Here is a 14,760-nt window from a genome sequence, read left to right as displayed (position 1 = left end):
TCTCAGATGATAGGGGTTAAACAGGCTTACAGTTTCTCTTGAGGGTAAACATGTGGTCATAGTTATTCAAAGAAGTCGTTATAGCCGATGGGGGTTCCTCAAAAATAAAAAAAGGAAACGCCGCTCTTTAGTGTCGGGTGGTGCCCCCTGGTCCGTGGCCCCTTTCGGCGTCTGGGGCAACGTCGAACGCGGAAGGCCTGATGATAAATACCTCAGGAACGGCGATGGAGCTCTCCAGACGTCGCGTCTGCGAAAGCCTAATAACGGAAAAAAGCCGCGAAGGGGCGCGAGGCAGACGCCGCAAGCCCCCAGGGTCATAGTCATATGATGTCATAGTCAGATGATGTCATAGTCATATGATGTCATAGTCATATGATGTCATAGTCAGATGAAGCCCGGCCGCCTTGCCGATATTACAAAATTACATGACATTACAGGCGTTTGGCAGATGCTCTTATCCAGAGCGACGTACAACAAAGTGTATATAACCATAACCAGAAACAAGTATGACGAAAACCCCTAGAGAGAAGTACCGGTCCAAGTGCAGGGAACAACCGCATAGTTCAACTTGGACCCCGAAGGTTAAACTGATTAACACTAACACAAACGAGACACAGCAACAACGCAGACTATGGAAAAAATACAAGCAGCAGAATGCAAAAAGGAAGACAGAAGAATGCGTAACTTCAAACACCGTACCATCGGAATCTCACATCTAAACTAAACTCTTTAAGGTGTGAGGTCACAAATAAACTATTAGGATGTACTCAACGCTAACACAACGTCCAGCGCAATGCAACGGGGGGCAGGGGAATAGAGTTGATTGCTAAAAGCAGGAGCCGAGTGCCGGTGCCGATAAGAGCGCACGTCTAAGCTCGAAATTCGGGTCGGTATTAGCATACGCGTTTGCCGAGAAATAAGTATTAGAGGGCTGCCTGCAGCGCCCGGGCAAATGTTCGGCTCGTGACAGACGGGCGAGCACATCCTGCAGTATTAAACCGCCATCCCCAGATTTCGCCCGCCGATTGGAAAAAAAAAGGGGGAAAAGTAAGCCATAGTGAGGACATTTCTGCGGCTCCAGGTTCCCCAGAAATGATTAAAACATGAGCCTAACCTGGACACACACACACACTCACACACTCACACACACTCACACAAAAGAAGAGTTCAGAATTTTAGAGGAGTTTTCAGAAAAGGCGAAGGGCTGGGGGTTCTGAGGGGTTCGCGACGGGTTCCGGAGGAGGAAGAGATCACAGCCCCCCTGCATCCCGAAAAAACCATCTCAGGAACCTTGAAGGAGCAGGTGTCATCAGCGATTCCACCACTGTCCTGTTAGCGGGAGATCAGCGACGGACACGGAGCAGCTTCCACCTGCTGACTTTCCATCTCCAGAATGTCCAGAAAGGGAAATATACTGAGACAAAATGTATTATTAAGATATTGCAGCAGAGTCCAAGATGCGGTGTAGGGTACGGTCAGTAGTACGGAGTAGGTTACAGCAGTTGTGTCCGTAGTGGTCGTCATGTGACTCCGTAGTGGCTGTAGTGACTGTGTACGGCAGGGTGTACGGGCGGTGGCGTCAGTAGGTCCCGACGATGCTCCTCGCCTCCGTGTGGTTTGGGGTTTCTGCCACCAACACGGTACCTGTGACCTGGGATCCCTTCTCTGTCTGTCACCGTCTCTACTTTTTCCTCCTTGCCCGAATAAAGCAAAGCAGTAGAAAAGGAAGATGGACGTGCCAACTTTCTAAAGAAATAAATATCGGAACGCTTCGGAATATATGGGCAAATCTTTGAAATTATTATCACTTTCCGATATTGCAGCGTTTGTGCTTTTCGTAACAACACTGCTATTAAAACAGGCAACGTATTGTCACTATACCGTGGAATATTTCATTACTGTACGGGTTGGTTTTTATTAGCAAAGCATATCCCCCCTGTAGCTGAGGGGGCCTCAGTTTGGCCGGGCGCATAATAGCGTAACGCTATGACCCAGACGAGCGGGGTTAAGGCTGCTTTAACATGACGAGGGCGCTGTACTGTACTTACACTCCGGGTTGAGGAGAGGACCCCTCAGTGATGGAATCCAGGACAACAGGAAACGGGGGGGGGGGGGGGGCGGGGGGGGGGGGAGCTCCGTCTGTGATTCAGCCAGGAAGCAGGAATTCCGTGTCTCCAGGGCAGAGACAGGTCGACTCATCAGCCTATCAACCGCAAGACGGGAGCGCCGCATCTCGGCCGCCAAGCGCTTCACAGGGCCTGAAAAACCGCTCGTCCCCCCCCCCGCCAACGCCGGGACCCCGTTCTGGTTCTCGGTCCTCAAATGAGTGTTGCTTCAGCGGCTGGCGCGCGCTCAGAAGAGAGGGTTCCAAAAAATGGGCTCCTCCATGCCCCCGTGGAGAAGCCCTGTCTGGTTCAACGGTTCTTTGTCAGGCAAAAAAACGGTTCAATCTGGGAGCTTGCCACACTTTCCACACTTTTCACACCTACCATAGAGGGTTCCTCTAATGGAGACAAGACAAAGAACCTTTTTTTTTCTTTTTGGTGAGTGTAGAACGCTCGGTCCGCCCCTCTGGAAATTACAACGATGCACGCAAGGCGGAACTCAACAACCTCAAGCTGGGGCAGTGCTGTACAGACCCTTCCCCCCCACCTTCCCCATCCCCCGCTTAAAATGTTAGAACTCTGGCTGTACTGACTGACTCGCAGGCTTGCCAGAGATTTCTGGCATTAGTACTAGACGACGTTCTCGGAAGACGCTCTGTACGAGGCAGTATTTTTCATCCCCCGCCCGTCCTCCCCCCCCCCGTCCCTCGACCCCTCCTCCCCTCCCCCCCGCTCGACTCCCCCTCAGTCCTCGACCCCGCCCGCGACTAAAACGTGAGAACTTGTCGAGTGAGGGGCGGGTGGCGGTTGACGGTAAGCTAATCCGGGCCACTTAGGCGCTGTCCTGCTTTGTAAAGCAATGACCTGGCAAGGGGGGGGGGGTGGCGGGGGGGGCGGTTGGGATTCCTTCAACAAACCGTCGAAGAAGAGGAGCCGGGAATGAATAATTTATCGGCTCGCCAGCTAGACGCTCCCCAGTCAGAGACGCTGCCTCCCTTCTGCTCCGGGGCTCCCAGAAGGCCGAGCGCAGACGGGTGACGGCGGAGGGTTCGCGCCGATAAGATCGATGGGGGCGCGGTAGCGCGGCAACACTCAAGATTCGCAGATTAGGCCTTTTCGGGTGGGTCCTCGTCTCGAGCGGCCTTCCGCAGCGCTAATGCAGCTAGCGCTACCTCGCGCTAGAGAGAGTTTGGGGCTCTTAATGCCGTACGTCTCAAGTTTCTGGTATCCATTACGCGTGAAATAGACAAAACTGGGGGGGTGGGGGATGTGGGTTGAAGATGCGTTTGCTCTACGCGTTTCCATTTGAAGATGTCAAAGTTTTGCTTATTTGCAGTTATATAACATATAGGCTGCCTAATTAGTATTTTATCTTATCTGTGAAACCCAGACGTGAGATTAGTCTTCAGTGGAATCTCTCACCTGGTGGTGGAACTTGATGTCTACCCAGTACACTAATCAAGGCTATACTATTTAGTCAATGTGTGACTTTTAACTGTAGTTCAGAACGGGTTTTTTTTTTCTTCTTTTTATAGCCACGATAAGTCTGTGCAAACATTCCTGGGCTAAAATAGAGTGGAATGAACTATGCATTTGGCAGATTGATCATGTGTGTCATTTGACATGGGCCATATTCATGAAGGTTTCTGGCTGCATGTGCGTGTTTGTGTGTGTGGGTGTGTGTGTGCATGTACGTGTGCGTGCACGTGTGTGCAGGTGTGCATGTGTGTGTGTGGGTGTGTGTGTGCGTGCACGTGTGTGCAGGTGTTTGTGTGTGGGTGGGTGTGTCATGTACGTGTGCGTGCACGTGTGTGCAGGTGTGTGTGTGTGTGTGTGGTTGTGTGTGTGTGTGTGTGCATGCACGTGTGCGTGCACGTGTGTGTAGGTGTGTGTGTGTGTGTGTGGGTATGTGTGTGTGTGTGTGTGTGCATGCACGTGTGCATGCACGTGTGTGCAGGTGTGTGTGTGTGTTTTAGGTATGCAGGTGGAATATATCATGAAGTGGGTTTATTTATTAGCCAGATAGCTCCACTGGGACACGGCGAATGGAACGCTCCCTTGCAAGTGAGCCGCCTTCATAAATGAAGAATGAAAACAATGTAGGGGGAAAAAATGCTGATTCAAATTCAGGTTTTCGTGCAGTGGCATTTCCCTTCATCGAAAAAGGGTGTCTCTGCGTCTCTTTTTCTTCTGTTTGCTTATGCCTTCGCTTTATAACAAGAGTTTCGAATTCCAGTCCTGGGGGGTCCCAAGTGTGTGCCCCCCGAGGTTCCTCTGCGGTTCCCTTGCAGTCAGGAGCCAATTTAGGCCTCAGAAACACGTTTAACGTTTTATGTGTAACTTTATAACGTAGCGCAGGTCGAAATGCCGGCGAAAATAGCTCCCGATAGCTGAGATGTGGATGTGTTCTCAGAACCTGTTCTTTTTGTTTTGTTCTGCCCTTTTTTTTTGTCAGAGACGACCTTTACCGCGTGGAGCTGGACAATGTTGCGGGAGAGGAGATGTTCTACAGCAAGGTCAGAAACCCCAGATTTGCGACGTCTGGCACATCCAGTCCCCCCGGCTTGTGTAACGGAAAAAATTGAGTGTTTTTTTTTTTTCCGGACGAGCGGTTTCACTCACTCTTGTTCTCCTCCTCCTCCACCCCCCCCTCCTCCCCTCCCCTCCCCTCCCCCCCCCCGGCAGAAACGGACCTGGGAATCGAATAAGAACGACATCCGGATCTGCAGGATGAAGGGGAAGCGAGAGGTAAGTGGAGAGCGCTAACAAGAGCGCTAACAAGAGCGCGCTGTCAAGCCTGCAAAAACCGCCATTAAACCTACAGCGGTTCGCTCGAGGGTTCTGCTGACAGGCCGGGCCGCACTATTACAACGGTTTAAAGAACTTGGGAGGCTTGTAACTCGGCTGGGGTTGCAGGTTTGATTCCCCGGTGGGGCACTGCCGTCGCCACTCTTGGTAAAGCTACTTAAGGCCCTCGCGCTGGAAAAAGCTTCAGCACACGTATAAATGGATTGTGTGCAAAAAAAAGAAAAAGAAAAAAAAAAGGCAAAGGAACAGCGTTGGGAAATAGCAACTGCCAAAGCCTAAATATACTGCAATGGGCTGAGGGAGCAGCCGTTTCAGAGTGCAGTCACCTTGTCTTTCAGACGGGATAGACAGCGACAACAAAACAGTCAGTCAGTGCGGTGACCTGCGGTGCCACCTCTTAGCCCCCCCCGCCCCCCCCCGCCCACATTGATACTGCAGCTATCTGACACGCACCCAATCTACCCTTCCTGTCCGACTTCAAACACTAACCCGCCATCCCGCCACCCCCCGCCCCCCGCCCCCCACCCCCCCGCCGGCTCGCTGAAAGAGGCAGGTTATTGAAAGGTGTCTAGCCTGCGTGGGAGAGTGAGCAGAGCCACCGATCGTAATCCCCGCTGGGCAAAAATGACTCGTTTGACACCGAAAAGTAACACCTGACACCGGATCTGTGTGAGACACAGCCAGAGACAAAAAGGGACAAGGAGGGGAATGGCGGGGGGGGGGAGACAAAGCCAGGGGCGGGGGGTTTGTGGGGGGGGGGGGCAAAGGGCACGTGAAAGAGAGACGGGGGGGACTCCGGCCTCACCTGCTCCTTGAATGAGGATGAGGATGAGGATGAGGATGAGGATGAGGATGAGAAAGAGGAAGAGATGTGCTCCCGTTTCCTAATGGCCCCGCTGATGCGAGGAGATGCCCTGGACAGAGTGGCAGATTAGCGGGCTGTTTCTTTTTCGGCTGGGCCTCCATGCGTCTCGCCGCAAGCCCCTTTTCGTTTTTTTTAGGAAAGCAGTCACCTACACTCTCCTACCCCCTCCTCCACCTCCACCCCCCTAATCCCCCCCCCCAATTTCCCTCTGCAAAAGTCCACCTTGGAGTCCTGGAGTGATTTATTACAACCCCTGGGTAATTGATTTTGTAATTAAATGTTTCTGGTCGGTTGATCGTAATGGGCTTGTTCTCATAATTGGATGGCGAAAAAATTTCAACATCATAATTCCAGGGCCAGCCCTCCAACTTTATCCTCACGTCCAAAAAGTATCGGTTTGTTGTTTGGCCTGCGAGCGAGCGTGTCCGTTCTCCGATGCCCGGAGATTTTGGTTTTAATTCCGACCGGGACGTTCCCGCCAGCGTTCCGTCCACCTGCGTAAACCCGCGCGAGACGACGGGGCCGCCAGGACACAAACAAGACAATAATCCACAAAGAAAAAAACAAAAAAAGTTTGTTTGTTTCTTTGTTTGTGTATTCTCATAAGCCAAATTGATTAATTGTGTGAATAGGAGGTTTTCGGTTAGTTGGTTTTGTGTTTTGTGCAGCTGTGACAGGAAGGCTGCTTTTGGTTTTGTAATTACGCATACTGTGTGTGGTCAGAATTTAAAGGCAGACTATTCAAGATGGACTGTTAAACTATTCAAGGTGGAGTGGAGGAGTGCGTCACGGAGTGTGGCAACACTTTTGGTGCCCCCTGCCTTCTTGCCACACTCAAACACACCCACCGTTACACACACACACACTCACTGGCACCCGCACATATATCACACACACACCTGCACATACACACACACACATACACACACACACACCTGCACATACACACACATACACTCAAACACACTCACCCACACACACACATACACACACGCACCTGCACATACACACACACACAGCCGCACACACAAATACACACACACACACAGCCCCTGTAATAAACCCAGCCAGGCTTGCAAGGGAAACTTTTCCGACATTCAGTTCAAGGAGCTCGCCTGATTTCACCCCCCACCCCCCCCCCCCCGGGTGACGCGGCGCACGTCGAAATTGGCGCGCGTCGGAAATCCGGAGCGGAACCCGCACCTGAGCGAGGCCCCGCTTTAAAGGGGCGCGGCGGGGGGCTTATCGAACCTGTTTTCCGGAAGCTTCTCTTTCCTCGCCCCATCGAGAAATTTAATAGAGCTCCGCGCTCCTCCCCCCCGGGTGCGTTTAATAAGCCCCCCGCCGAAATGCGTTCGCTCTCCTGCGTCCGCGGGGCGGGCTTTCATTTCTCACCCTCCCGCTACCCGGGGAAAACAAAGCGGTATCGGTGAAGAGGGGAGACGGGCTGAATGCCACCTGACAAATGGGAGCGAGGGAGGGAAAGGGAGAGCGGCAGGAGAGAGAGGGGGAGAGAGGGAGAGAGAGAGGGGGAGAGAGAGAGAGAGGGGGAAGAGAGAGAGAGAGAGAGGGAGAGAGGGAGGGGGAAGAGAAAGAGAGAGAGGGAGAAAGAGAGAGAGGGGGAAAGAGAAAGAAAGAGAGGGAGAGAGAGAGAAGGCGAAAGAGAAAGAGAGAGAGGGAGAGAGAGAGAGAGAGCGAGCGAGAGAGAGAGCGCGGTATAGCCATACCCCAGACCACAGGTGGGGTTCGAGCTGAGGTTTGGGGCAGATGGGGCTGTAAGTTTATACTGAAGGTCATTGAAACCAATACAAACATTGGTCAGATAAAGTACAGTTCTGTCATAAAGTAGCAGCTACCCATAGACATGAACACAAGTCTAGTTCACACAGTAAAGCTTTAGCTAACTTCCCCAAAAGAATAATTTAATCCGTTCAAGCAAAGGGCAGTGTTGGGGGACCATGGCTGAGTTAGGAGTGGTGATGTAGGGGAGTATACAGGTGAGGAGGACACAATGCACATGCTCAGGACGTGTCGGGGAGATTGTGAGGTGCACAGTTGAAGTTTGGAGCGTGTTGGGGAGATCGTGAGATGCACAGGTGAGGTTTGGGTCATGTTTGGGAGATCTTGAGGCACACAAGTGAGGTTTGGGGCATGTTGGAGAGATCGTGAGGTGCACAGTTGAGGTTTGGGGCATGTTGGGGAGATCGTGAGGTGCTCAGGTGAGGTGTGGGGCGTGTTGGGGAGATCGTGAGGTGCACAGGTGAGGTTTGGGGCGTGTTGGAGAGATCGTAAGGTGCACAGTAGAGCTTTGGGGCACGTTTGGGAGATCATGAGGCACACAGGTGAGGTTTGAGGCGTGTTGGGGAGATCGTGAGACACACAGGTGAGGCTCAGAACCCATTTGGGGGGAATGTGAGATGCACAGGTGAGGTTTGGGGCGTGTTGGGGAGATCGTGAGACACACAGGTGAGGCTCAGAACCCATTTGGGGGGAACGTGAGATGCACAGTTGAGGTTTGGGGCGTGTGAGACGCACAGGTGAGGTTTGGGGCGTGTTGGGGAGATCGTGAGACACACAGGTGAGGCTCAGAACCCATTTGGGGGGAATGTGAGATGCACAGGTGAGGTTTGGGGTGTATCGGGGGGAATGTGAGATGCACAGGTGAGGTTTGGGGCGTGTGATACGCACAGGTGGGGCCTTATCAGGACGAAGAGGTGCCCCGGGACCGAGGCTGGTTGGGGGTGGGGGGGGGGGGGGGGGAAAGAGAGACGGATGGGGACCTACAATAGCGGGTCCCAGGCCACACAGGTGAAAGAAAGAAGTAGATGTCCCCGGAGAGGGGGATTGAAGCGGATTGAAGGGAGGAGAGATACAAGAACATATGGAGAGTGAAAGAGAAAGAGAGAGAGAGAGCAGACAGGAGAGATAAAGTAAAGAAAAGGGTCCGTAAAGAGGCCGGGTAATCTCTGGGATCGGCGGGGGAGGCGGGAGAATAACGCCGCTCGTTTGGAACGGAAGCGTAAATCCCGACATAATGGCGGGAGACGATAAAAGAGATTTAGGACAGGCGGGAGGGACGGCGTCCCGAACGATCACGCCCCCGAACGTCCCGCGTTTCGAGCGAAGCCAGAGAGCTCGGCGTGGCGAGGGTGTGAACACAGGTGAGCGTGAAGTTTATGGGCTCGTATTAGTGTTGTTTTTTTTTTTTCTCTGGCCCCTCCTCACACGGGCTTGGGTCTGGAGATTCGATTGTTTTTTTTTTTTTCGTTCTCTGCTCTCGAAGGCCGTCCGGTCACGCACAACGCCGCCGCTGCAAATCAGCCCTCAGAAAATATGCTGACGGAGGACGAAAGGCAGCCGCACGGCTCATACACACGCACACGCACACGCACACGCACACGCACACGCACACGCTTGCCTTCGCATTAGCTATGCTGTGCCTCTCTTTCCATTTCCCCCTTTCCCCCTCTCTATCTCTCGCTCTTTCACTCTCTCCCTCTCTCTGTCTCCCTCTCGCTGTCTGTCTCTCTCTCTCTCCCTCTGTCTCTTTCTCCCTTTCTCTCTTCCTCTCTCTCTCCCTCTCTCTGTCTCTCACTCTCTCCCTCTCTCTGTCTTTCTCTCCCTCTCTCCCTCTCTCTCTCTCTCTGTCTCTTTCTCCCTCTCCCTCTCTCTCTGTCTCTCTCTCTTCAGTACTGGCTCCCTCAGTCCCATTCAGACTTCCTTATTGTCTTCTTTTTTTATACAGCGCTATTCTCCCATCTCTCACCTTCGCTCATTTATCTCTTTCACCATCTCTCTCTCTCTCTCTCTCTCTCTCTCTCTTTCTCTTTCACTCCCACCCCCTGTGGTACTGTGTGAGGAATTCTCACCTACACTCTTACGCTCTCGCTTTTTTCAGTCTCTCTCTCTCTCTCTCTCCCCCCTCTCTTTCTCACTCTCTCCACTCTCTCCTCTCTCTCTCTCTCTCTCTCTCTCCCCCCCTCTCTTTCTCACTCTCTCCACTCTCTCCTCTCTCTTTCTCACTCTCCTTCTCTGCACTCTCTTATTCACCCAGAGAAATATGAGAGTCCCCCTGAGAGTGAGTGGGGGTGAGCGGGTTGGTTGATCAGGGTGGGGGGGGGGGGTAGAAGCATCTGGAATAACACTCCCTCCCCACGTTTGGCCCCTGTCTGTCTGTCTATCTGTCTGTCTGCCTGTCTGTCTCTGTGTATCTGTGTGTGTGTGTACGTGTGTGCGTGTGTATGTCTGTGTGTGCGTGTGCGAGTGTGTGTGTGTGCATGTGTGTGTGTGCGTGTGTGTGCATATTGGGGGGAGGCGTTCTGGTTCCGCAGAGTGTGGAACCTTGGGATGTTTTTACACGTGCTTTCAACTATTTCTTCAACAAAAAAAAAGCGTCTTAAGTTAAAGGGCCTCCACCCCCCCTGTAACTGCCTCCTCTCCGCGGTTTTTAATTTCTGCGTCTCCGTTCTGCTTCTCCTTTCAGGACGAGTGTCGGAACTTCATGAAGGTTCTCCTGAGCCGACGGGGCGGCCTGTTTGTGTGCGGAACGAACGCCTTCAACCCGCTGTGCGCCAACTACACCGTGAGTCCCCCGCTGGGTCGGGACCACCCACGCGCCCCGCACCAGGGGTTCCCAAAAACTCTCTCTCTCTCTCTCTCTCTCCCTCTCTCTCTCTCTCTCTCTCTCTCTCTCTCTCTCTCTCTCTCTCTCTCTCTCTCTCTCTCTCTCCTCTCCTCCTCTCTCTCTCTCTCTCTCTCTCTCTCTCTCTCTCTCTCTCTCTCTCTCTCTCTCCCTCTCTCTCTCTCTCTCTCTCTCTCTCTCTCTCTCTCTCTCTCTCTCTCTCTCTCTCTCTCTCTCTGCGACCGTCTTAACAAGCGTGTTCCTTGGGACCCGACCGTCATTAAAACGTCGCCTTTGGGATTTCGATGTTTCCGCACAGTTAAAAGCGCTCAGCGTTAGTTTAAATATGGCTGATCGTTACGTGAGAGCGAGAGTCATCGGTTCCCTGTCAGACTCCTGATGGAGTTTATCTAACGCTGAACGTTTTGGGGAGAGCGGCGTTTGTACCGGTGTAAGTGCTTAGTTTGTCTGGTATTCGTGTCAATGGAGAGCGTGTTATAAAATAAGTCATGTTTTTTCCATCTCATCTTGCCGGCCCAAGTCCAACACCTCCCTCGACACACGGTTTGGGAACCATGCCCGTACACTGTATTTCAATCACCACTACATCAGATTTCAGAACCCCCCCCCCCCAACAAAAAAAAATCCTACCCTGCTGGCCCCCTCAGCTGAAAACACTCTTCAGCAATTAATAGTTTCGTCAGTGGAATACAGAACTGTTTTAAGGTCACTACACAACAAGAGGGGCCTTAATTAAAATATGAAAAAATAAAAAAAGATCTACAATGCTAGTTACCGTTGGGTCTAAATTGGACCTGTAGCGCTGGGGTTAAGTGTTGTACATGCGACCACCATCACTCAAAGGGGGTCAGTCCACTGAGCAGTCTGTGAGCGGCGAGTCCCCCCAAAAAAGCTTTCATTCGCCTCTCGGCTGGGTGAGAACGTCGGCTCCAAGGTAAACAGACTTGAGCAGGCAGGTTATGGACTGAGCAGCTCCAGGCCTCGCTGCCTCGAGAACGGCTTTGATTTGACTTCTACCGCCTCCCTGTCATGTCCAAAAAGTCCTTTTTATGGGCTTAAGAGGACCTGTTTCTGAACCCACTGCGAATCATAAACGAGGTGGGTTGTCTTGGCTGAATTGGACCGGTAATGGGGGAAATAAATAACAATACATCTGCAAGCGCTAAGCGTGGCTAATGTGTCGGGGGGTTGGGGTGGGGGGGGGATGGACAGGGGGGGAGGGTTTTGAGCACAACTTTTTGCCTCTTCAGAGCAGAAAAGTTTTAAGAATCAAAACATTTCTTTAAAAAAAAAAAAAAAAAAAAAAAAAACATTTTTTAATTAAAAATAAAAATCAGGGTGATATTCGGTCTATCACGTCCCGGGAACGCGCAGCGGTGCATCGGAACGCTTGGCCCATTATCGCGAGCTGTCGAGGCGACGCGGCACCTGCAAAGGTTTGGAGGCTTTGGAACACGGTGCGATTCTCCCGGGGACTAGTCACAGAGAGCCGGCTTATTTATAGCCGGTTCTCCATAGCGGCGTGACAGCCTCTCGCTGTTTCGCTCCGGAGAGTCGTCTCTTAAAAGGTAAATATCGTAAGCGCTGGGAGTTATTTGCCGAATTTTGGGTAGCGCATCTGCGTGCTGCGCGTGTAATTACTGTCTGCAGACTGTAAGGATGGGGTATTTTTCGCTTGTCACAGCGTGAGCTCGGGTCTGGGTGCGAAGATTGTGTGTGTGTGTGTGTGTGTGTGTATGTCGTAGTGTGCTCATTAGTGAAATGTGTACGTGTACGTGTTTGCTACAGGGAGACACACTGGAGATGTGTGTATGTGTGTGTGTCTGTGTATGCCTGTGTGTGTGTGTGAGTAGGTCCTCATATTCATAATGAAATGTCTGTGTGTACATGTTTGCTACAGGGAGACGCACTGGAGATGTGTAAATATGTGTGAGTCCATGTATGCCTGTGTGTGTGTGTTTTTGTGTGTGTGTGAGAAAGAGGTCGTCATATTAATAGTGAAATATCTATCTGTACATGTTTGCCACAAGGAGACACACTGGAGATGTGTGTATGTGTGTGTCCATGTATGCTTGTGTATGTGTGTGCGTGTGTGTGTTTGTGTATGCTGTGTGTGTGTGTAAAGTCCTCATATTAATAGTGAAATGTCTGTGTACACGTTTGCCACAGGGAGACACACTGGAGATGGTGGGAGAGGCGGTCAGTGGGATGGCACGATGCCCTTATGATCCCAAACATGCGAATGTGGCCCTGTTTGCAGGTATGAAAATCATAAAATTTTAATAATGTTCTCTCTTACCCCGACAGGCACGGCTTGTATTTCAGGTGTCAAATCCAAATTTTCACCTATTTATCTAAGAATAGACCGCCCCAAGTGATGACATCATGTGGATATAATTTCTCCTCTTATTATTGTTATCATCGTTTAAAGAGAAACTAAATGCTAATTTGCTGTTATTGTATTTTATTGTTTCCTCCACCGTCGGGAGGTTATTGTTGCGGTTGCCTAGATACCACAGTGCACTGCATTTCAGCACACTCACTTTGCAGCTGCGCTTTTGCAGTGTGCAAACGAGACGTGAGTGCGCTCCTCCTGATTAATGCGACCGATAGCGCCAGACCTGACCGGTGAGTGTAGAGCGCGTGCGGCATCGCCAAAGCAACAACGCCGTGCTAACGTTGCTAGCCGCAGACCGGCAGTTGAAGCGCTCCTGTTGGAATCAGCGATGCGTCACTGGTACTTTGAAAGTGGTGGTTGCCCTGGTGACGGGAAACGTGTCACTCGGGCGGATTTCGTTCGTGCAGAAGGCAGATATTTAGGAGACTGATAAGCTGTAATTGGTGATTTTTTTAAGCACATTAATGCTGGCATAGTTTTCAATTAAAAACGTGGATTTTAAACTGATGTGAAAGTTCCCCTTCAAATCATTATAAATGATGTATTCAAACAAAGTATATTTTCATATTTCTCAGTGCACTATTATGAACGAACGTTGTATGATTGCCAGTATAGGGTTGTGTGTATTAGGTAACCAATAATTGCTTGTTTTGTTTCCTGTATTGTTATAGTGATTCTCTCTGGTCTGTAGGTGAATGATCAGCTGAGTGGGCTGATGTGGTCATTATGCAGTCTCATACTCATGTTCTTGTTATTGTATTTCTGTCATTCTGGCTTTCATTAACGTTGAAGAGCAGGTTCTTTTGGAATGTATTTTCGGTGTTCTAGAACTTCCGTTGCTCTCGGTTACCAGCAGTGATTGTGACATCAGCATCAGAACATTCCGTTAAAAACATTCTATAATCACATATTTGCGATCTCACACCTTAAGCACAGTGTATTGAGCTGGGGGAAAGCGCTGAAAAAATAAAACGCTTTGTCGCTGAGTTTTCTGGAAACGTGATGGTTAAAGGTCGCAGTTAAAGGTAACGCACAGACGCGGCGCGACCGTGCTTTATTTAGCCGATTCCCGAAACGCGGCTGCTGTCGCCAGGGTGACCAGACTCCCGCCGATCCCCCGATGAACCGAAGTCTCTCCGTGCCTTTTTTCCCCCTCCCCAGAGGGAAACCTGTTCACGGCGACGGTGACGGACTTCCTGGCCATCGACGCGGTGATCTATCGAAGCCTCGGGGACTACCCGGCCCTCCGCACCATCAAGCACGACTCCAAGTGGTTCAGAGGTGACCCCCCCCCCCCCCCTCCCCGAATTAACCGCCGCCTCCCATATGATAATGCGCCGCGAACCTTTTTCGTTCGACGCTTGGCGGTTGCGGTTACTGTCTGCGTTATCGTGGATTTTTTTTATTTATTTATAGCTTGAGGGGTCAGTTTTATTATCGGGATCGATATCTCTCCGACGTCCTCCGCTCGCAGCTCTTAGCCTCATCGCTAAACGCCGTTCTGGAGCCTCTGTGCTTTATCTATCCCTCTCGGGTTGTGTCGGTCTCGCTGACGGTGTCTGTCAGGAACGGTGCCAAGTCTGTGTCCTTGCACTCTCCGTTCCGTCCTTCTCCATGCCCGTACCTCTGTCAGTGTCCTGTCTCTGAACCCTGTTCTGTGGTGTCGGTTGCTCTTGTGTCTGTCTGTCACCGTCCGTCTATTTTATTCGTCTCTGTTCGCATCTCTGTTTGTTTCTCCGGACTTGATTATGTCGCTTGTGTCAGTCCGTGCCTGTGTCTGTGTCTGTGTACTGTCTGTAGCCCTGTTTGTATGTCTTTCTATGTGCTAGCACCTGTGTCTGTACCTCTATGCCTCAGTGTGGGTCTGTAATAACACGGTGCCTATGTCTATGTCTCTGTTTGTCTAGGTATTGTAACACTGTGTCTGTGACAAGTCTAATTC

At 51.2% G+C, this 14,760-nt stretch overlaps 1 protein-coding gene across 5 annotated transcripts in view; it reads left to right on the top strand.

Moving 5' to 3' along the window:
• sema6bb (sema domain, transmembrane domain (TM), and cytoplasmic domain, (semaphorin) 6Bb) overlaps positions 1-14,760 on the top strand; it is a 103,058-nt gene that overhangs the window by 50,998 nt on the left and 37,300 nt on the right. For all 5 annotated transcript variants that reach the window (XM_064330386.1, XM_064330388.1, XM_064330385.1 and 2 more), the window contains exons 4-8: positions 4,561-4,621; positions 4,791-4,853; positions 10,262-10,360; positions 12,590-12,680; positions 13,980-14,099. In XM_064330386.1, the coding sequence (XP_064186456.1) occupies positions 4,561-4,621; positions 4,791-4,853; positions 10,262-10,360; positions 12,590-12,680; positions 13,980-14,099 (434 nt within the window). The remainder of the gene's footprint in view (positions 1-4,560; positions 4,622-4,790; positions 4,854-10,261; positions 10,361-12,589; positions 12,681-13,979; positions 14,100-14,760) is intronic.

This window comes from Anguilla rostrata, chromosome 4 (assembly GCF_018555375.3).
Source record: "Anguilla rostrata isolate EN2019 chromosome 4, ASM1855537v3, whole genome shotgun sequence".
Classification (NCBI taxonomy): Eukaryota; Metazoa; Chordata; class Actinopteri; order Anguilliformes; family Anguillidae; genus Anguilla; species Anguilla rostrata.
Note: the sequence above shows the minus strand (reverse complement) of the source record. Positions and strands in the feature narration are given on the sequence as shown.